This window comes from Grammomys surdaster, unplaced genomic scaffold (assembly GCF_004785775.1).
Source record: "Grammomys surdaster isolate TR1022 unplaced genomic scaffold, NIH_TR_1.0 145, whole genome shotgun sequence".
NCBI classification, from domain to species: Eukaryota; Metazoa; Chordata; class Mammalia; order Rodentia; family Muridae; genus Grammomys; species Grammomys surdaster.
This window is the reverse complement of record NW_021604603.1, coordinates 438,102-462,007: the sequence shown is the minus strand read 5'-3', so window position 1 is coordinate 462,007 and position 23,906 is coordinate 438,102. Positions and strand designations below refer to the sequence as shown.

At 43.2% G+C, this 23,906-nt stretch overlaps 1 protein-coding gene across 2 annotated transcripts; it reads left to right on the top strand.

Annotated features, from left to right (window-relative positions):
• The first annotated feature begins 9,719 nt into the window (after positions 1 to 9,719).
• On the top strand, positions 9,720 to 12,415 carry Il20 (interleukin 20). Of its 2 annotated transcripts, XM_028764584.1 has the most exons (5): positions 9,720 to 9,878; positions 10,157 to 10,222; positions 10,327 to 10,479; positions 11,412 to 11,486; positions 12,338 to 12,415. In XM_028764584.1, the coding sequence occupies exons 1-5, from the start codon at positions 9,720 to 9,722 to the stop codon at positions 12,413 to 12,415; spliced, it is 531 nt and encodes a 176-aa protein (XP_028620417.1). The 2 variants fall into 2 exon arrangements, with proteins under 2 accessions (XP_028620417.1, XP_028620418.1); XM_028764585.1 differs by lacking the exon at positions 10,157 to 10,222.
• Positions 12,416 to 23,906: the final 11,491 nt, after the last annotated feature.

Below are 23,906 nucleotides of genomic sequence, written 5' to 3'. Positions count from 1 at the left end.
TTTATAAAACACAGCAGTCCTAGCTTTGGTTCCCTTTTTCTTCTGTTCCTGGGAAAATTCACTTTGCCCTGGCTGAGCTTTATAATGCAGGGCCCTAGGGTTCTGCTTTGAAAGGCACTAATGTGCATAATTAAGCCCAGAAATACCATCAACAACTTGGTCTGAGGAGGGCAAGCTCTGAAGTTGCACTGAAAATGGATCAAAAAAGCAAAGGGGCAAGAGCCTGAGTTCTGGATGTGTCACCCGGTATTCAGTGTTCTTGGTCCAGCTGGAAGTCTGGAGTCCTCCTAGTGTGGGGTGGAGATTCTATTTTCCTTCTGCTTTGCTTAGAATTCCAGCTTTTATTAATAGGAGATGTGTGCCTCTGTCTGGTCATGTTAATGCTCTAAGAAGACTCTGTGCTTCTGCTCCTTGACATGAGAAATATGAGATTAGTTTCCCATAGTTCACGGAGTTGCACAAGGATTAAAGAAATCAATGCAAGAACTGGACATACCGTAAGAGCTACAGAAAGCCGAAGGACCAAGCCCCACCCTAGCTGAAGATCTTGGGGATTGACACCCCCCTGGGGGAGGGAGAGTTGATTTTTAAGAGTATATCACCTGGTAAGTTGACCACACTCTGGGAGCAGGCCACACAACCATGAATATATGGGCAGCATACATTAAACATGGCGGGAAAATCAAAGGACACAAAGTTAGGTGGATAGGGAAAGGGGGTACAGCTAGAGGCATTGAGGAAGGGGTGGATATGATTAAAACACATTGGATGGAATTCTCAGAATTATCAAAGAGCTAAAACCAGAAGCAAAGTCTGTGGTCAGCTTTTGGCATAGCCTAACTCTATCTGCAACATGGGCTTCATTTCTGACAGCCAATTCTCCCCAGAGCAGAGCAAAGCCCCCTCTCCTTCTTCAGCCTCCAATACCTCTTTGTGTTTCCTGGGACACAAAGCGGAATCCCAGGTATTAGTAAGTCAGAGCTGTCTCAAGGATCATCTCATCTTTGCATGATTGGAGTGCCTGAGGGCACTGCCCTTTTTTCTGGTCTTATTTTCTTTCATTGTTTGGAGACAGTGAATCAAGAATACCACACTGACCTTAACAAAGTTATGTAGCTGAGGATCTTGAACTCCCGAACCTCCCATCTTCACTTCCCAACTGCTGAGATTTCAGGTGTATGTCACTGGCTCTGACTAGCTACCCTGGGCATGGCTGTGGTCAGTATGTGCCTGTTCACTGAAGGATTTGTGCATCATGAAGCAAAGGTAACACTGACTTTGAGTTTGGGACTTGAAGGCATCCTCATATTCTTCATTTAGAAACCTCAATATTTGCTCCATTTACTAGGTTTGAAGCCTATAAAATAATTCAAGTTTCTCCTCTTTTTCACCTCCTTAACATTAAAAAAGAAAAAAAAATAGCTTTTTTGTTTATTTAAGTAAGGGTAGTCCATGCTAGCCTCAAACTTGCAGTCTCCTGTAATAGCCTCTTGCTGATTACTATGCTGATTTTCACCATGCTTGATTTTCAATCTTGTGCAAGAGGTTTACCTTAATAGTTCTTTGCTGAATACTCTGAAGTCTGAAGGTCAGTCATTTCTGCTGTAAGCCATGGGTAAACAGACTTCTGAGACACAGTGTTGATCAAGGGCCTGATCACCTGGGAGTCTTGTGGTCCCTAGTGTGCTGGCTGTGGGGCAATGTCTTCTGAATTTACTATTATTACTGGTTATGTATGTGGATGTTTTGCCTACATATATGTAGGACTGTGAAAGGCAGCCTGATTTCTGGTTGAGCTAGGTTTGAAACCCAGGTGACCCAGCAGGTGATCCCTCAGGGTTCTCTCCAAGAGATGGTAGGCATTTGCCATGCTCCCAGACGCTAGGCTCCTGACATAAGCCTGCAGACTTCCATAAATCTATGCCTTTTAGTCATGTAGAACAATGCCCCCATCCCCTCCACTGGTAGAGGGAGTGACTATAGGCCACAGAGCCTGAAGACAGATCTCCATATTAATGAGATACCTAAAGGCCAGAGGGCTTAGCCAATTAAACATTCCTTCCCAGACCTTCCTCTTTGCAAAAGGTATTTAACCTCAGACCCACCCTGGAAATACTAGGGCATAGTTTTTATCTATTTTCTGCCATGACAATAAATATCTTAAGACCATAGAGTATTTCTCTTCTTTGGGACCCACCGAGGGGAACAGTGGAGCAGGTCTCCATCCACAGAGCTGCTGTCTAATCTTCCATAGAAGAACTCTCTGAGTTCCCAGCCATGGAAGTCACCAACCCAAGCAAGCAAGCAAGCCGAGCCAGACATGACACAGCCAAGCAAGCCACTGCAACCAAGAACTCTCCTCCCCGTAGGACACAGCCAGAGCTTCTCTCCCTCTCCCATTCTGCTGTGGGCAAATCTAGCCCATGTGCCCCCACTTCATTCTTGGCCCTTCCACAGCCCCCCAGCAGCGCCTGGGGGGCCCAAGGGCCTGAGAACAGCTGATTCTCCCTGCCTTTGGTCTGGGGATCCCCAGGTCAAGAGTCTCAGCTCCCCATGGGACCTCAGACTGTGCTCCCTCACCCTTGGAGCAGAGTCCTGTGGCTTCACATAACCCGATGGCACCCCCGCTCCCTCATGCCAGCATGGAGTGAACACAGTCAAATTCCTGTGCCTTTGTCCCCATGAGAGGCCCTAGCTATGTGGTGATACAGACGCTGGACTCACACATCAACCCACACACACTACAACCCAACACATTTATGTATCTATGCGTCATGTGCATGCAGTGCCTGTGGAGGCCAAGACAGGGCGCCATATTACCCCCACACACTAGAGTTACAGAGCAACTGGGGTGCTCACAGATCATTGTAATTGTCACTTTAAAAAATTTAAACCTTCAATACCTGCCCTAATCTCACCAAACACCCACAGGGCAGTGTCCCCAGCACAGGTGCAGGAACATTTTTTTGATCTGAGGAAGCTAATCCAGCTTTCCTTGCTGTGAGGAGTACAGACCCTTCTGGCTGCCACAGTTTCTTCATTCCCAAAGCCTTCAGGAACATTAGTTCTAGGTTTTGCTCAGACCAGACTTTCTCCAGGAAACCTTCTTGGATCCCCTCCTTGTCCCTCAGAAGCAATGACAAGTCTCACCTCACCCAAGTACCAAGCACGAGCATGGGCTCTGAATTTTCCAAGGAAATCCCTGAGGACAACTCTTCCATCATCACATGTAGATTTTCTTCTCAGACCACATGTCACGCTTGGGGAGGTGTGGTCACTATACATACCATGGTGTCTATGGCTCTACTATTAAACAAGGGTTCTTACCTCTTAGTGTGCCATGATGTTTCTGCCATATTAGTAAGACTTAGGGATTCTACTCAGAATAATGTTTCTAAATACATGCAAGAGGTAAGAAGCCAATAATGTTAAAATGCAGCTATGGCAATCTAAAGATAAGGCTCTATTTCTTTGTTAATACATGAACATGGTTTAACAGCATTGATAAGTGTAGCATGCAGTTTTTGCTACTCTAAGCTCTGGGCAGACCATGTTACCCAGGTTCCTTTAGATCCATGGATAAAAAAACCACACACACACACACACACACACACACACACCAGTTAATCTTAAAGTGTCTTTGCTAACTCAATCATTGGGCAACTCCCAAATCTCCCCTGCCATCCCAGGCATAATCTGATAGAGTGGCCATTGGACACTCCAATCACAAGCTCACATGGGTGGTGGGCTTTATTTCTGGCAGCTACTGCCACCTTCTTTCCCAGTTCTCCTGATTCTCTCTGCGTCCACCCCACACAACTCTAAGTGTCCTGCCATCTTCAGTCATTGGTTGCTGGTATCTTTATTGATTAATCAAGAACCATTTGGGGAACAGGACCTTAGCATCAGAACCACTTTCTACAGATAAGCACTGATGAGTACAGATGCCATTTTGAGATGTCTGAAAGTATTATAATGAGATCTACCAGGGACCAAAAATCATCTGTTCACCCCATGCTGTGGTGGCCAGTATTTGTTGTCTGTTCTTACAACTGAAGAAAAATGGTCATGTTTGATTGAAGGCTAGTGCAAAGATGTAGTTTCTTCCCACCCAGCCCCCCTCTCCCAGGTTTAGAACTCCTATGTCAGGTGGGTTCAAGATCAGTTCTTTTCCACTTAGATGCCACTTATAGTGATCCAGTCCAGTGACTGCACTTGGGAAGATTTTCCATGTTTGTACATGAGATTAGAAGGAAAATAATCGTGTAAATCCCCAATCTTGTAGATGAGATAACCCAATTCGTTTTCATCTGGATTCTTGTACCTGACCTCAGTCTGAGAGAGGATGTTCCGAAAGACAGTTGGCAGGTAGAGTTGTGAGAGGGATTAAGTGAGGTCAGAAGGAGGGTTTGTGCATGCAGGAAGGGAGGTGGTGAATTGACCTGGTGGAATGCAGCATGACATAAGGATGCAGGAAGGGGAATGATGTCATCCACACAGTGGGAGGACAGGGAAGCGGGGGGAAAGAAAAGCACTTCTGCTGAGTCAGCTGTTTTATTCTTTCCTATTCAGCCTGTCTTCCAGAGAGTTCCAAGTGCAGCAAAATTCCCTGCATGTAGGCAAGGGAGTGGCAGAGACTTCTACTTGCCTGGGCACCCTGTGAGCTAGGATTCTTCCTCCAGACTCTGAAGCCCCTGCATTTCCCTGCAAAATGATGCAACTGGGCAGGAAACCCTGATGTTAGCAACTGTGACACCATGGACCAGGAAAACCCTGAGCAGCTAACTCAGGACCCAGTATGGGAAGAGGAGTCATTAGGTTTCTTTCTTGGTGTCTACACAAATTTTTCCTTTCCCCTATCTAAAATGGCTTGCTTTGGAACTTGGATTTGTTTCATAAGAGGGGATTCTCCCTCGTATTATCCTCTGGTTAGATGTTCACAGCTAGTTTTGAAACTCCATTTTCTCAAGCTGGCTTGATGTACCATGAAGTGTGAGTCAGGATAGAAAGGCAGGGATAATTATGGATATAAAAACCAAAGGAGCCCCTCACCCTGGGGACTGGTTGAAGCCTCTCCCAGCTGTGAATCAAGAATTGTAACAGAATTAACAACATTTGCTAAGGAAATGCTGTTTCCCTCTCCAAGCTATAATCCTTCAAAATTTCTAGGAATTAGAAACTCCATTTAAAACAAAAGATGTGTTCTGAATTCTGGGAATCCTAGTGACTCTTGGTTTTCCTTTACTAGATTGTAACCCATCCAAGTCACTCCTGGAGTCATCTTATAGTGTCACCAAAAGGAGGGAGAAAGCGGGGAAACTGAGTTTAGGTGAGAGAGAGTAGGGGTGCTCCCAGGGAATTCCATTCTAGTTCAATAATTTTGGTTTGACATCCAGTCATCCCTCAGGCAGTGCTTGTTCAGGAAGATGTTGGGATGAGCCAGGATGCAGAGAAGCACTTTGGGACTTGAGGAAATGGAGACATCACTAGAGAGACTCCAAGGGCTTTCCAGTCCTCACCTCCAACAGCTCATTTCCTTCATGTGGCATACATATAAGTAACTGAGAGCTTCTCGGCTTGAGACAGACTCCTAGGAGACCAGAAGAAGCAGCGCTTCGTGAACTCAGGTAAGAGACTTTCTCAGATGATCCTGGGGATAAGCCCAATCCACACAATAATTTACCCAGATATATTGAGGATCAATCATGCCTCCCCTAATCCCTTTCCAGGACAAAGTCTCTTGGAGAAACAGGTAGTTTTGTATCCAGCTGGTAACAGTAGCACAGCATTTAGGTCAGTGGGTGTCCAACAAATGCTAGTCTGGTTGTTGAATTTATGATTGTGTTGATACAAAAATTACAGCTCTCATTTAAAAAAAAATAAGAGAGAGAGAGAGAGAGAGAGAGAGAGAGAGAACTTATTCTGGAGCCATTTTTGAGTAATCATGGTTACTTACCCTAACTTCCATGTTCCAACATGGAAACAGTTTCATAAAGTTTTATAGCTTCACAGAACGAAGAAAGTAGGTTTAAAAAATAGAGGGGAAAGGGGGCAACATTATTGTTAGACTACTTCCTGCTGACCAGGGGCATCAAGTTCCTTGGAGAAAGTTTGATCTTCATGATCTAGATATCTAATTTCTTCCTGTTTCTTCTTTGAGCATAATTACTTAACAAACTACAAACAACAGCAACCAACCAACAACCCCTAACAACATCTGCTCCACTTCTGGGGCCCTAGCATTTATATAACCCCTTAGAAGTCCTCAGAATTCCAAACATCACATAATTGCAGAAACTATCTGCTGTTGGCAAATTTATGCCCCTGCTAGAGCATTAGACAAATCATAGTCAGCTGCAGTAGACAATCTGAAGCAGCCCCATATTCCACACCTGGGATTAAAATGAAAACACATTCCCATAGTATTTCTGTGTTTTTCCAAGGAGCAAAATTCTCATTATATGTCTTTTTAGAATATCTTTATTTCTGCCAGGCCAGGTACATGATGTGTGTGTGTGTGTGTGTGTGTGTGTGTGTGTGTGTATGTGTGTGTGTGAGAGAGGGGGGAGAGAGAGAGAGAGAGAGAGAGAGAGAGAGAGAGAGAGAGAGAGAGAGATATTAGGCTTTACAATGATGGTCCCCAGAAAAGGCCGTATGCTATTATAGATGACCCAGGAGCAGAGAATGGAAGGGTCTAGAAAGTTTCAGTGGTACTCAAACATTTAGCGGTTTCCTGGCTAAGAAAACAGAATCAAAGGAACACACAGAAGCCATATTTAGCAGAATTGATCAGTTGAATGACAGTCAGGAAAACTTACCCACAATGCTTAAAGATAAACCTCAGGATAAACCCTGAGAATTCTGGGTAGGGGTTACAGGTGTAGCTTTATTTGGTTATCTAACAACATGAAGTATTCCTGTAAGGATCTGAGATTTTTGGCTTTAAGTCTGAAGGAAATTTTAGGAGTGTTGCATACTAAAGACACTTATGAGCATTAGAGGAAAGACTGCTGCTCAGGGAAAACTGTCAGCTGGGAAATTGAGACAGGAGAGGAGGAAGCAAGGTCAAAGAAAGAGGCGAGGAGGAAGAGATTTTAGAACTTATCTTGATGGATCCATGGAGCTGCCTGGTTTCCAGTGGGGTGATCCCTCTGGTGAAAAGGGTACCATTCTCGGAACCCCACATTGTGACAGCAGAATTTTTTGGAGGAAAAATGACATCTCTCATCTTTAAAGGAATAAGAGATAGTTTACCCTGGAACACGGATGTAGGTTACCTCGAATCCCATGTTGCAATGCGGAAGTCATTTCATGAAATTTGTATAGCTTTACAGAAAAAAAGGAGAAAGTTATAGATCAGGGCAAGGTTAGAATACAATGGTGGGTACACCAGAGAGGCAGGTACAGCAAGATGAGAGGAGGCTTTCTGTAGGCCCAAGATGCTCTCTGATGACATTCTTAGGTTTAGGGTTGGTATAAGCTAGTGGTCTGCTAAGCTAATAGATTCCAAAAGGTTTCTGTCTACCAATCACAAAATGTTAGCTCAGATGTGGACATGGGCAGAGAATTGCTCTTCTAGAAGGTTAGAACTAGCCCGGGACATGATAAATAGCCTCTGGACCTGAAATGTTTCAGTCTCTCCATAGGACTAACATTGTACGCAGACACGGCTTCTTTCCAGGGCTTCTTTTTCACAGTAGGGTTATCACACACTCACTGAATGTCAGTGAATGTCAATCTCAACATAAAATGAATCACTCTCTCCCTGTGTGCTAAGTATATATACCATATTTTATTTAAATACGAGTTTTAGAGTGTGATAATCACCATTTTGGAGCTAAGAAAATAAAACCCAGAGAGATGAGTTGATTTATAGATGTAGGGTGTCCAACTCATTCTGGTTTATTTGTGACTTCCCATTGAAAAAAAATACCTTTACTTAGTCAACACCCTCAGTCTTGGGGGAAACTGAGTCAACTGACTGAGGCAGGAACTGGCAGAGCAGAGATTTTATATGGTTTTACCTTCCCTCTAAACCCACTAAAAGCTGTCAAACATATTGAAACATTAGATAAGCTTATTATAATGCTAAATGATTGTGTGTGTGTGTGTGTGTGTGTGTGTGCATGTGAAGGCATGAAGTCAACCTGTGGGGTAGGGGATCCTTCCTCAGAAGCCATCCATCTTGTTTTAGAGACAGGATCTCTTACTGGGGAGTAGAGCATAGTGGTTAAGTAAGGCAGGGGCATCAAGTCCAGGGATTGCCCTGTCTGTGCCTTTCCAGCCCTGAGACTACAGGTGTGCTCCAGCTTTTCACATGAGTTGGGAGTGTGTGCTAAACTCAGGTCCTCATGCCTATGAGACAAGCTCCCTACTGACTAAGCCGCCTCCCTAGGAGCATTGAAACATTTCACTTAGACTTCCAAATTTTTATCTGACCTTTTTTTTTTAAGGGAAGAACACACACCCAACAATAATATTTTTATCATATAGTTTTAAGAAAACATATTAAAAATATGAAAATGCATGTACAGGGGTACATGGCTCTCCTGTTTCAATGGCTCTGCATGCATGATACCGCCGACTTCTGTTATCATTTAAGATTTTAATATTGTTTGACCTTGTTTGACACTGCATTAAAATATTCTGTCCCCACCCTAGGGTCACTGTTACTGTCAACAGGTAAGGCCTGGAGCAGCAGACATTTGCAATGAGTTGACAGAGAATGGCGTAAGACTTTCCACAACGTCTAGTCGTTTTATAGTTGGGGGAGGAGAGCCTCACTTCATCCTAGGCTATTCTAATTTTATCTTAAAACTCAATAACTATTCCTTCTTAACTGAGCAAAGAACACACAAACTGTTTCAAATGCGTTTCTGCTGTTCTGGTGGTGCTGATTCTCTCAGCCTCAGGCCTAAAGATACAGGGCCGGGGAGAAAGCTTGTTATTGTTGGATCCGCCATAGTTGTGTCTTACTGAGGCTCCCCTGCAGGGGGCACTGTGGAGCCCCAGGAGCCTCTGGACGGAGCCTGGTGAAGGGGAGCCCCATCCGTTCTTGTCTTTCACCAGCAGAAGGACTGTTATGAAATCGATGATTTTGTTTTTTTGGCATCAGAGCTGCAATGAACCTAATATGCTTCATTAACCACTCTGATCTCAGACAAATGCCAAATAGAACTAGGCACTTTTGCCCTCTGGGTGTTTGTAAAATCTACACACTTTTCCCGCAGGTATTTTTTGGTGGCATGGTTACGGCTTCTGTGACACTGTTTCCCCCTGTAAGTCTAAGAGGACTGCAGAAGGAGTTGCAGCTACTTTCTGGAAGGGGGATGGGGTGTCTACGTCAATTCCCTCCAACAAGTTTTGACATTTCTTCTGATATGTCATCTTCTGTTGGTTCACTGCAAGTGTTTGCTGCTCCAGGCCTTCTCTGCTGGCAATGACCGTGGAGCTGGGAAGACGACCCAATAAAGGAGCCATGACCCGTGGTACTACTCAGTACCTAGATCCTGAAGGGAACTGGGAGGCTTCTGTCTGAAGCAGTTTTTCTTAGGAAATTGTGTGAACACATAGCACTGCTTGCAGCTGGAGAAGGCTGTTAGTTCCTATCCAGTGGATAGCTGGTGCTGACATATTCCTGGTGGCTAGACCAGAGACATCAATAGTCCTGGCTGATCTCTTTGAATTTCCACTTCTGGTCTCCAGGATATAGGTGTAAGATGAAAGGCGTTGCTCTTGCCTTTGGACTGTTCTCTGCTGTGGGTTTTCTTCTATGGACTCCTTTAACTGGGCACAAGACCCTCCATTTGGGAAGCTGTGTGATCACTGCAAACCTACAGGCAATACAAAGAGAATTTTCTGAGATTCGGGATAGTGTGGTATGTAAAGGAGGGCTCCATCTTTTCTGTCTGTCTGTCTGTCTGTCTGTCTGTCTGTCTGTCTTCACAGTGTATCTCTGGTAGTGTGCTAAAGAAAACTGGGAGGATGGAGAGAGATTCCAGTCCTGGACAGTGTATTTCCAAGAGGTGCCTGTACTTAGTAGTTCCAAAATGCCTCTCACTAGACCCTGGTGGGAAAGAGACCAAGAGCTTTGGTATCTCAGACCTTAGCAGCAGTCAATGACCACCTGTCTCTTCTTGTCCTTCCTCCTGTTTAGCAAGCTGAAGATGAAAATATTGACCTCAGAATTTTAAGGACGACTGAGTCTTTGAAAGACATAAAGGTCTGGATTTGATCTGGGGGAGTTCATGGAGGGTGAATCCAGGTGAATCCATCAGCCTGGTCTTGTCCCTGCTCTCCCTGTTGATATACTTGTCTTCCTCTCAGCCTTCGGATAGGTGTTGCTTCCTCTGCCATCTGGTGAGATTCTATCTGGACAGGGTATTCAAAGTCTACCAGACCCCTGACCACCATACCTTGAGAAAGATCAGCAGCCTCGCCAACTCCTTTCTTATCATCAAGAAGGACCTTTTAGTCTGTGTGAGTAAAGGTATTAGTTATACAGTTTGAAGGACTTAGCAAGCAGGCTCATTTTGCTATCCTATTGAATGGGTAGAGAAATTGAGTCCAAAATTACTTAAAAAAAAAAAGCAAAACCAAAAATAAACATGTTAAACCTGTAACTCTTTTAGAAATATTGAATAATTAAATATATGTTCCATTCAAAAAAGCATCCTAAAAAGTTTGAAGAAATATGAAATGCTGGCTGTTTGGTATTCATGATTATTAGCTAGTATCTGTGAAACTAGATTTTTGTTTTCTATAGGTAATGCACTCTACATCCTTACTAGGACATCTTGTGCTCAAGAGGTAGGTCAGTGGGCTATCAAGATTGATTTTAGGTTATGAACAGGACTATAGAATTCCATTCTTTCTGTAAGGACCTGGATTTGCTCTAGAGTCTCCTAGCCAGGAGCTAGAGTAGGAAGCCAGTGGGGCACAGGAACTGGAGAAACCTTCAGCACTGTCTTTAAAAACACTCTGTGAGCTCCATATTTAAAACTGAAAAGCTGGCTTATTAGCCTGATGGTTAGTTAAATGAACCTAAATGATGAAGCAGGAAAAGACTTTCTACAGACATGACTATTCATAGGGTTAGAGAATCAGAATTCTCTGCTTATCCCAATATCAAGAGCAGAAAGACAAAATTTTAAAATAAAATTAGAAGTGGAGAGAGATGGCTTAACAGTTAAGAACACGGGCTGCTGCCCTTGCAGAGGACCCAGGTTTGATTCCCAGTACCCACAAGGTATCTCACAACTCTTTGTTAATTCTAGTCCCAGGGACCCAGGACCCTCTCCTGGGCTCCCCTGGCACTGTGTGAACATGGTGCACAGACTTACATGCAGGCAAAACATCATATACACTAAAAGATAAAAATAAAACTTACCATTCTTTGGGTCTTTTTTCAGCATTCTCGAATGGCATGCCATTGTGGGGAAGAAGCAATGGAGAAATACAACCTAATTCTAAGTCACTTCACAGAGGTATATACATACTATGTTTGTATGGATCGTGGGAGGTGTGGTTTTGGAACTGAGATTATAGATGTGGGAGGGATATTCATGTTGGTAAAAAAAAAAAAAAAAAAAAAACAGGTTAATAGTTCACTATAGCCCTAGGGATTATCCCAGGTCCTAGAAGAATACATTCTCTACATGATTCCCCACCAATGAAGAAAGAAAGTCTATGATGCCTCCAACCGTTCCAGAGACACCTGAATCTTCTAAAGGGGGATAAATGAGAATTGGTTGTTTTCCATTACACACATACACACATATGTTCAAAACACAACATCACACAAATCCATCCAGGTTGTTTCTCACAATGATACTCCTGCATGCCTCCCAAGAAAATGCTCACTGACCTCCTCCCCTCCCTCCTCCCCCCTCCTCCTCCCTGATTCAGCCTAGGCCATCACCTTCCGGAAGGTAGTGGATGCTTCTCCCAGAGTTGGCTACCTCTTGCCATACTGTGGAAACTCCCATCATTTGGTCATCATCCTTCACTTCAGTTACTGTTCCTGCCTGTCTCCATTCCTCAACTGAGAATTCCTTATAAGCAAGGATTGTGCTATTGACTTCTGAACTGGCCCAGTGCTTGATTTGGTCAATATTTATGAGATCAAAGTATGCACAGAAAAAAAAAAAGTATGCACAGTAGGGAACACACATAGACACACACACACACAGAGAGAGAGAGGGAGAGAGAGAGAGAGAGAGAGAGAGAGAGAGAGAGAGAGAGAGAGATCTCAGCTGACCTACCAACAGGAGGGAGGATTATTCCTGACAAGTGTCTCTTTTGCATCTCTGACAAGATGTGTCTGCTCTTCCTTCAGCTTGAGCTTCAGGCAGCGGCAGTAAAGGCTTTGGGGGAACTAGGCATTCTTCTGAGATGGATGGAGGAGATAATATAGATGAAAATATCAAGGCTGCTGAGAACACTCCTGTCCAGAGTCCCAGACCTCAGTACCACGAAGACATGGTCTCAAACCACCACCCCCTTGTGATATAATTTAGTGCTGGGTCAGTGTATATTATTTATGTATTTTTGGTTCCCTTATGTGGATGTCTTCATGTGTCTCTGTATTCCCTTACACTATAACTTTGTAAAATTTTCTGTAATGCCTTTTCTAATGCTTTCTATATTTATTCACTAATATGTGTATTTATTTTCTATTGAACTTCTATTTATTTTTATACTTGAACACAAGACTTAGAAGATTATATTTATAACCTGTCAAGAGCAGGTGATGTATTTTCATATAATAAACAATCCTGTTAGATTCTAGAAGAGTAACTACAGGAATTGGTGTTTAACTGAGGATGTACTTACTACTGAAGCCCAGTAAGACAGTGAGCCAATGGTTCCTTGATGTGAATTTTGGAAGAAAACATCAGAGAGAAAATTATTTTTGGAAGAAGGTGTCAGATAGGAAATTATAGGTGTCTTATAACTATTGACTATTCCAACTCAACTTTTCAGAATCACATGTGTATGAATCCAGCTATGGGCTCTTTGACTCATATGTATTTCTATAAATAAAGTTGTCTTTGTGTAATATCAGCCTGAAGTTTGAAGATACTCCCAGAGAAGAACACTGCAGAGGTTGAGCTTGGATCTCAGGATCAGGCAGGATCCTTGGCTGCCTGGGAAGGAAGATGGTGAGAACCTGAGCGTCTTTCTCTATGATCCATCCCCACCCAGCCCCATGTCTTAACTCGCTGCCATCTCCAGTCCTTAACGAGCGACAGAGTGAAGGGCTTCAGCCTTTCTGCTCTCAACTCACAGGCTCTGAGCACAAGTGTCTTCTCACAGCTATGGTTCGTTACCAGGTACCCTGAATATGGGTACATATGATAGGGTTTAGAATATGGGGGTGCAGTATTGCTCCAGAGTCTTCCCAGGGGAGGGGATGAGCTGTCTCCTGAAGCCCCATCCATTTGGATTTTCTCATGCCGTCTACTTTGCTGCTGGATCAAGTCTTTGTCTTTGTGACTTTTGCTTAATCAAAATGCTTTCTTTCTGGGCTCTTCAGATGGAGCAGTCCTGGATTCTCAGGAGCCAGTTTCTGACCTGGCCTAGTCTCTTCTTCCTCTCTTCTTCCTTTCTCCTCATTCAGAACGCTACCCTCCCTCGCCTCCCCCCCCCCAGCTTTGTAATGTTCAATTTCCCAAGCCAGCTTAGCTCCTTGGATTCTACCATTGTCTCTTTTTATTGCCTCAGTTTTTTTTTTACTTTGATATATTTTTAAGAATTAAATTTTTTCCCTCAGTTTATGTATAAGTAACAGCTACTCAACAGAGAAAAATTGGAAAAATAGAGATAAATACAAAAAAGAAAACTAAAATTATCCTCATTCTCACAACCATAGGAAACAATTTTTAGATATCCATTCTCTCTCCCTCCAATTTCTTTCCTGATCTTCCTCTTTGTCAGTTGAGTTTGAATCATGACTGTGTTCTTATTACCTCTGCAGGGCCCACCCATCTTCTTCACCAGGTTCTTTGTATGGCTGTGCGTGTCTTACCTGGTACAAATGAGAACTTCAGCAATAGATAATCAAACCAAATTAGTGGGAGGTGCCTTCTGTAACTAAAATGATTGTCATGGTTAAGTACCTATCACAGGGGAGACACTGTATTGGGAACTTAACTTATGTTATGCTATTTACGTCTGAGAGTAGGCCTGTGAGGAAGGCATCCTCATCACCTTGTACAGGTGAAGATGTGTCCAGACATGCTCACAGGCAGCAGCAGAACCAAAGCTTGATACAGGCAGCCCGATTCCTACAGCCCAAGGTCACATGGTCACTGGTGATAAGGTAAAATATGGTGGCAGGAGGTGGTGGAGAACCAACTCACTTTGGTAGACCGATGGAACGCCCAGGCTTAAACAGCACTTGACCAAGTGGTGGTTTTCAACACTCAGAAAGTGCCGAGCCTTTCCACCAAGGTGGGGAACTAAGCATGGGTTTCCTGGTGAAACTTATCTCTACAACATCTGTGTTGAATGTCAGTCTCTCATATTTCTAAGCCTTCTCAACAATCAGGGCTGACATGGAGTTTTCTGTAGTAGATTACAGGAGAAGTATACTCAACTTAGAATGACCTATCAACTCTGGCTACCACGAGCTGTTATACTGGAGATGAAACTCATCTTTTCTCTTCTTTAATTGATGATGAGAAATTGATATGCAAACGGAGGCCAGATCATACCTAAGAACAAAACCCTGACCCACAATCTGCAATAGTCATCCCAGGAAACCAGCTCGGTATCTATAATCTCTAACCTGAGAAACTAACCTACTGTTAACTCTAAGTCAGATTTACAGCTGATTGGACAGACCATCCTCCTCATCAATAAACTCACAGAGCAATAACCCTTGTAAGCAATTGGCTCCAAATGATCAACTTATTAATAACCAGCAAAGAAACCCAATATATAATTCCTAATCAATCACACAGGATGCCCTGCTTAGGGTTAGCTCTCCTACAGGTTCCTCAGGCCAACCACCTCAAGCCAGAGCACATCTGGCGACATCCATTTCTTTCTACAACAAAACTTGTTACACTTACGGGGCAGTGGTGGCACACGCCTTTAATCCCAGCACTTGGGAGGCAGAGACAGGTAGATTTCTGAGTTCGAGGCCAGCCTGGTCTACAGAATGAGTTCCAGGACAGCCAGGGCTACACAGAGAAACCCTGTCTCGAAAAAACAAAAACAAACAAATAAACAAACCAAATCTTCTTAAACCTCTGCCCACTCTTGAGTCTCTGCTAAGACACAGCTGATGGGGGCAAGCTCTGGAAACATAACCTCCTCTCCCCATCTTCACCTGGTAGGTTTATCTTGGTTTGAACTATTTCTACATTGCTTTCTTAAAGTGAAAATAATAGCATGGGTGATTCTGGATTTGTTTCCAGACACTGGATTCTATCATGTCTCTGGGCATCAGAAGTGTCTGCTGCCATCACTGCCTTCCTTGGCCTAAAGGAATCTGTCTGGTTTAGCATCTGAAATGAGTGTATGTGGTCAGGCAGGCCAAACTGATGGACCATGCTCTGGATGTCTGGAAGCATGGACTGTTTTCCTTCTGGTGAGAGGTGGGTTCTCCTTCAGAAGTCATGGTATCCCAAACCTAGGAGTGAGGACAAGGGACGTGTGATTCCAACAATAGGAAGGACCTGTTCTGTCCTCTCATTTCCACTGTGACTTTGGGGCAGCCCAAATCCTCTATTTTTAAAGAGTCAGGCCTTTCTGGCATAATTCGTTCTAACTTGTGTGTATCCTCTGTGTAGACAGACAAGACTTTTGCTTCCTTGCTGGATCCTTGTAGCAACTTTGAGGATCAGACTGTTTTTATCTCAGGAATCTTCCCCATTCCTCCCATCTTAGGATACTTTAGTACATTACTGCCAACAACCCCTGAATCCAAAAGTAAGAGAGGTGCCAGTATTTGTATAGACTATCAAGATATAAAAAAATTACTCAATGAATTTTTTGTTTGTTGAGTAGCTTGACCTTTGCTGTAAAATCCATTTTGTTCTGCAGAGCCAAGGTCTTGTTCATGGCAGGCCAGGTGGCACAGCAAAAGGCACAAGCACGGTGAATACAACCACTCCCTGTTTCACTGGAAGGCCAGGAGAGCAGAGGTGACACCTCAACTCTCCTGATGGCCATGAGTCAACACTTAACGGGAAGAGGAAGAGGCAGAGCCCAGAGGCCTAAGGCCATGAGTCACGAGAGCCCCGATACCACTCAGAGTGTGCTCTTTGTCTTACTCAACCTTAGAACCGATCACCGATACCATGCAGATCAGTTCAGATAGCAGTTGGGTTTCAGAGAGGGAAAGTGAGTTGTCAAAGGTTGCACAGTAAGTCATGGCAGAGTTGGCACTACAATTAAGGTCCTTGTGCTTCCAGTAAACTTAACCTCAATTCTACTCAAGAATAAATTAAAGTCATCTAGATTAGAAACAAAGAGTCTCTGCATTTGTAGAGGACCTTCTTATCTAGGTTGAAATAGCCAATGGAAGCCACTGAAAGCAGCTAGCATGAGAAGTCTTGGTAAGATGGCAGAATATAAAATTCATACACAAAACCCAACTATATCTTCACATTTCAGCAACACACTAATGGGACTTGAACTTCAAAACAATCATTAGGGGGCTGGAGATGGCTCAGCACTGACTTACCCTGTCTCGAAAAAGCAAAAAAAAAAAAAAAGCACTGACTGTTCTTCCAGAAGTCTTGAGTTCAATTCACAGAAACCACATGTTGGTTCACAATCATCTGTAATGGGATCTAATGCTCCCTTCTGGAGTGTCTGAAGACAGCTACAGTGTACTCATATACATAAAATAAATAAATCTTTTTAAAAATTACTAATTATGATAATACCAAAACTTTAAATAGTTGAAAGAAAGCAGGCCTAGAGCAATGGCTCAGTGGTTAAGAGTATGTTCTGTTCTTGCTGTGGACCAAATTTGATTCCCAAAATCTGAGTTGGGTGGGTGGCTCATAACTGCCCATAGTTCTAGCATTAGGGCATCTGACCTCTTCTGACCTCTTTGGGCACTCATGTGTACAAATATATATATGTATATATATATACACACACACATACACACACACACACCTTCTTCTTCTGGCCTTCAAGGGCTCCTGCACACACATAAACTCACACAGGCGAACATGTATTTACATAAAATAAAAATAGATCTTTAAAAACCCTTTTGAAGGATCTGTTTTTTTTCATCTATGTGTGGTATGTGTGCATGTGAGTGTGTATGTTTTCATGTGTGGGGCTCACATATGTGGGGGTGCATTATGTAGAGACCCCAGGCTGATGTTGAGAATCTTCCTCACTGGCTCTTTCTCCTCAGTCTTTGAGGCAGAGTCTCTCAGTCAATCCTAGAAGTTGCTGGTATGATGGCTTGCCCCATTAGTCATCTTGTTCTGGGAATCCCCTGTGTCTACCTTCCAGGCTGGTTACAGGTGGGAAGCCACACTCACCAGGCATTTTGTGGGTTCTGGAGATCTGAACTCCAGTCCTCAAACTTTCTCAGCAAATGCTTCCACTTCTGAGCCCTCTTTTGGGCACTAAAAATTGTACTGAAATCTGTAAACAATTGTGGAACAAAAATGGAGGTGTCCAATGACAGAGAATTACACCACATTCATGAACAAAAGACTCGGTGTCATTAAGGTGTCAAAATTTCCCAAGTGGACTTACACAGTTCAATGTAATTGCAATAAGAATTCTAGAAGCCTCCTTTGGATAGAAAAGAATAAAGTAGAAACTTACTATGAAATAAAACAGAACAGATCTGAATCATATGAAATACTGGAATATGAGAAAGGATAAAATGATAGGGTTAATACTATCTAACCTCAAACTCATACAAAATGCTGATGACTGAGACAATGTGTACCTGGTGCGAGGCTGGACAGACAGACCACTGGGACAGACAAGAACACCTGGATGTGTATAGACAATTCATTTTCAACAATACATGGAACCATAGAATAGCTATTCTAAGAAATGGTGCTATAATAGTGGCGGCATAGGCCTTTAGTTCCAGCATCTGAGGTCAGAGGTTAGCCAATTTAACCTAGCCTGAGCTACAGCATGCGGTCCTATTTAGAAAGAAAGAAAGAAAGAAAGAAAGGAAGAAAGAAAGAAAGAAAGAAAGAAAGGAAGGAAGGAAGAGAGGAAGGAAGGAAGAAAGAAAGGAAGAAAGAAAGGAAGGAAGAGAGGAAGGAAGAAAGAAAGGAAGAAAGAAAGGAAGGAAGGAAGTAAATAAGAAAGAAAAAGAAAGAAAGAAATATTGTCTATTCCACAAGTTGAGGAGGGTACAGAAGAACAGAAATGACCCCCCCCACTACCATGGGAGGTGGGAAGGGGACAATTGGCTATTCATGCAGGAAAAACCCTTAGATTCATGCTTCATTCTATATATCGCCAATCACAATGGACCATAGCTCTAAGTGTGCTACCTGCAACTGTAAACCTTCTTAGAGGAAGGGTTTTGAAAACCGTTGTGGACTTCCAGTTACTCAGATGTGCTTGGACGTGGCACCAACACACAAGCCATGCATCAGCATGTCTGTAGTCTGTACTTCATGAAAGTGTTTTAAAGGGGCTGCCCATGATGAACCATCTTAAAATGAAAAGAAAACTCACTGTCCAGAGACTCCATTTGAAAGCCCTCTGTCTGAAAGAACTTATGTCCTAGAAGTACTCAAAATTCAGTGATAAAAAAACAGTGCAATAAAAATTAGGCAAAAGATTTGAACAAAACCCAAAACAGATAAATAGATGCCAGAAGGGAGCACACAGGGCCACTCACCATTGTTTCCACTTACGTAAATGCAAATTTAAACCACTGAGTACTCCTATTAAAACAGAATTCAAGAGATTGTCTAACTGGGTATGGTGGCATAGGTCTTCAGTGCCAGCTTTCTGAGTGTGAGTTAAGAGGGTAGCCAGTTCAGCCTAGCATGAGCTACACAGCATGAGGCCCAGTTTCAAAAAAGAAAGGAAGGAAGGAAGGAAGGAAGGAAGGAAGGAAGGAAGGAAAAAAGAAAGAAAGAAAAGAAGGGAGGGAGAGAGGAAGAGAGAGAGAAAGAAAGTGAGAAGCAAAGAAAGAAAGAAAGGAAGAAAGAAAGAAAAGATCAAAACATTGTCTATCCCAAGTGCTGAGGGACATGTGGACTGACCCGACACTGCTATAAGAGATCTGTTGTAAAGCCCAGAGTTAACCAGTAAGCCCCACTTGGCCAGAAAGCACTTCCTTGAATTCAAGTAACTTCCTTGAATGCTGGGAGTAATAGTTCTTAAAAGAAAGAAACAAAGCCTCATGGGAAAGTATGGTGGCCTATAGGTTTATCCTTACAAGCCCCTGAAACACATGGTTTCAGATCATTCTAGTTGAGAAACTCCAGGGCATGGGACTGGCCAAAGTTCATTTCTTGGTCAATATTTACTATTTAATAAAGTTTGCTTTAAAATTGGCCGCAAATGTGGAGTTGTTTTTTCTGGTAAATCGGGATTAACAACATGAAGGTGAGAAGTGCTTCAAAAAGCAGTTCAGTGGAGTTCTATAAGGTTGGTAACGACCATGCTTTCAGGTCTGAATATATCTTAAGTGTATTAAGTATGTAGCAAGCACAAGTAAACGTATAATGAACAAATAGCTGATAGAGTGAAGCAATAAACATCAAAACATCATCAAATCAAATCGTGGCTCGCAGCACTCAGTAGAGAAACTGGAGTAGCCTGAGACAGTAAACAAAAGATAACAGGGAGCTTCCAAACACCCAGCAGAAGCAGGAGAATCTCAGTTTCCCATTGAGAGAGTCCTGGGTAGGGGTTCCTCTCTGGCCTCCAGCTCCCAGTTCCCCCTGTAGGCATTTCTGTAGAGTGGAATAAAGCACAGTAACCTCTGCTGGAAGTGGCTTACCTTTCAGGTGTTCTCAAGAACAGAAGAAGGAAGACCAAGTGGGGGTGATTTGGTCCTTCTTAGAAGGAGCAACAAAATACTCAAGGGAGCAAATATGGAGACAAAGTGAGGGACAGAAACTGAAGGAGGGGCCATCTCAAGACCACTCCACCTGAGTATCTATCCCATGTTCAATCACCAAAGGTAGATGCTGATGTGGAAGTCAGGAAGTGCATGCTGATAAGAGCCTGATATGGATATCTCCTCAGAGGTCTTCAAGAGTCTGACATACTCAGAGGCAGATGCTCACAACTAGCCATTGAACTGATTATGGGGTTCTCAATAGAGGAGTCAGAGTGAAGACTGAAAGAGGTGAAAGGATTTATGGCACCATGAGGAGAGCAACAATACCAACCAACCACAGCTCCCAGGGTCTAAACCACCAGCCTGGGAGCACTTAGGGAGGGATCCAGCGCTTCAGTTGAATATGTAAGAGTGGAGGGCCCTGCTGGGCATAGGTGGAAGAAGAGAACCTTGACCGCATGAAGGCTGGATGCCCCAGGGGGTGGGATTTTTGAGGGTGGGGAGGTGAGAGTGGGGGGGTAGATAGAGGTTACATCCACAGAGAAGGAGGAGGAGGGGTGAGGGGATTGGGGGTTCCTGGGTGGGTGGGGGATGGGGTAAGGGGACAACATAGGAAATGTAAATAAAACATCCAATAAAAATTAAAAAAAAAAAGAACAGAATGTTTTCTCCCTGGGGCTGCTTTGCTGCTCTCTCCTTGTGTCAGGGTTAAGGGGCCAGCTTGCCCAGGTCAAGGATTTTTTTGGCGCTCACTAGAAATGAATATACTAGAGTCTGAGACAAAAGGGCCCTCCTTGCTCCTGTAGTCTGCTTTCAACAAACTTAAACAGCAAGTGACAATTTATTCGTTTGATGTATATTATGGGCGGTTCCTAAAACAAAACAAAACAATAACAAAAAAAAAAAACCAGTCAAGCAAACTTCTTCCATATGATCATCCACTCACTTTCAAGGTATTTATCCAAGAGAAGACAAAGTACATGTCTGTGAAGAGACTTGCACCTGATTGCTTATTTAGCTTCATTGTTTTAAATCAGTAATTATAAGAAACAACCTGCAAGCTCATCCACAAATAAATAGCTAAGCTGCAGGTATGGTGTGTGTGTGTGTGTGTGTGTGTGTGTGTGTGTGTGTGATCTTGATGGTGGTGAAGGTTCTGTAGGGCCTGCCTATATCAAAGCTCATCATATTGTATGCTTTAAATATGTGCAGTCAATTGTATGCCATTTATATCTCAGAAAAACTGCTAGAAACAGCTCAATTCAAGGCTACAACCTAAAGGGATTGGGGTGGTAACAAGACAGGCATAGCTCCAGGACCAAGTTAGAAGACAGAAACCCATAGAACTGAGCCTTTCCCTAGGGATGTAATTTAAATTCATAAAAGTTTATACAATTTTAGGAGGTTGAGAAGCTATGTAGAACTTTTAAAAATCAACAGGACTAATACAACATATACATATATATATATATTCAGAGTTGGCTAAAGAAGAGCCCCAACAACCCCCTGGCTGGGTTTCAGGACCCCATATATCTCTTTCCCAAGAGTAATGACAACACCTACATAGCCTAACCATAGCAGGAATAGAAACAAACCCTAGATAATCTCAGGCTATGGATTAAGCTGACCTGTGAATCTTTGAGACTTTCCAAATATAAAGGCCGTATCTCAAATAGGAATAATCAACATACTAGTAGATAAAACAGTGTGCCAGAAAGAAGAGGGAGAGAAGATATGGAGACCGTGTAGCTGTCAGATATATACTCTTTAAAGGAACTAGGATAAATATGTACAAGGAAATAAAAGACAAGATCTTTTCATGTAATAATCTAAAAATGGAACTATAAAAATGAAAAAATTTGAAATTCTAGAACTTTCTAAAGCAATTCAAAAGCTTTAGAATCCAATGGATGAAACTGTACTGAAGATCAGGTATAAACAGAGAGGTAATTAACAGACAAAGACATAGGTCAAAGAAAATATCCAGAAAGGAATAGAAAACAGAAAAAAAAGTATATAAAAGACTTCATCTTTGAAGATTAAGGTTGTCCTGGGCAATTCTACCCTCCAATCAACCATGTCTGTGGGTGAAGCACATATCCCAGGTGAGCCAGTCCAGTACCATGAAACAGAGATCCCTGAAGGAAAGGCAAGAGACTGTGGTGAAGAAGCAATATTTCTAGAGATGATGAAGCAACAATTCCAAAAGCTGGATAAAGGCATCTATTAGAGCTTCCATAGACTCATGTTAAATGTTTTGTCCATCTTTTGGCACTGTCTGGAAATCTTGTGGAAGGTTTAAGAGGTGGGCCCTTCCTAGAGGAGGTAAGCCACAGGGTAGTCTTTAGGCCCCACTGTGTCACCCCTCTCTGACTTACCACAGCTAGTAACTTGCAGAGCCAGGGATTCAGACAGAATGTGACTTCAAGGTCTGCGTGTTTTCCATGTACTATATGGTCTCTGTATGGCTAGAATTGGGGCTAGAGGCCTAGGATCAATTCCAGGTAATTCCTGTTTTAGCTGAATGAGTTTAGGATGGTTACTAAAACTTTCTTGGCTTCAGAATCAAAAAAGACTGAGATAATTTATCTGATCCATTTCACAGGGCTTCAGTGACTATCATACTATATATTTTGCAAAGCATTATGTAACTGCTGGCTTATTAAAGTAGAGCGCAGACTCCCGCCCACCCGCCCGCCCGCCCACAAAGACATGCTGCCAGTAGAGCGGCAACACTAACTGAGAGTGTCATTTACTTGGAGTTATAAGGCAACCAAAGACTTGAACTCTGTCACACCTAGGGCCCAGACACACATAGACACCGGTCACAGAAGCGTGGAGGGGCCAGGCAATCTTCAAAGATGAATTACTGTGAAGGGGAAAGGAGTCTGGTATGGTGGTCTGCACCCAGGAGTAGGAAGCAATGGCACTGATACTGATGTCTTAGTCACTGTTCTGTTGCTGCGAAGAGAGACAGCACCCCCAAGGCAACTCTTAGGAAAGGAAGCATTTAAACTGGGGGTTTGCTCATAGTTTCAGAGGTCTAGTCCATTATCATCACTGTGTGGGCATGGCAGCATGCACAGTGCTGGAGCGGTAGCTGAGCGCTACATCCTGGTCCAGAGGTAGAGTGAGAGAGGGAGAGGGAGGGAGGGAGGGAGGGAGGCAGAGACACAGAGTGAGAGTGAGACAGAGACAAACGCTGGGCCAGGTGTGGGATTTTGAGCATCTTAAAGCCCACCCTCAATGTCTCACTTCTTCCTACAAGGCCACATGTCCTAATCCTATCAAAGAGTACCTCTCTCTAGTGACTAAGCATTCACATGTAAGCCTATGGCGACTATTCTTATTCAGACCTCCACACCAGTCCCAATCCCCAAGCCACCACACATGGGTACAAATGGTGGTGGTGGGGGAGTGTCCCACTGACCTCTGAAACACTGAGCCTAAATTAGGTGTGCATACCACCTTGTGACATTTTGGGGGGAGAAACGAGATGCCACTGAGAAGGTGGAGAGTGCAGCCAGCCTTCTTTTCACCAAGGGTGGGGGGGGAGAACTGGTGAATGGAATTTGCAATAGCTAGTTGCACTGGCCCTGAAGCACAGGCAGGTTCATGGATTTATGAGGACCACACCCACACCATAGGGAATTCTCCAGGCAGTTACCAAGATTCTGCAAGAAACTGTTGTATTAAAAAAAATAGGTAAGACCACTGAAACTGGAAGATTTTCACTTCTAATTGGGTTTGTTTTTACAAACCATCATGGTGAACAACCTGCTTTTTTTTTTTTTTTTAAGTCGCCTAATGAACCAATAGGAAAAAGGTATGCATACTGGGTAAACAGCACTTGACTGGTTGCCATCTTGACTTTGGG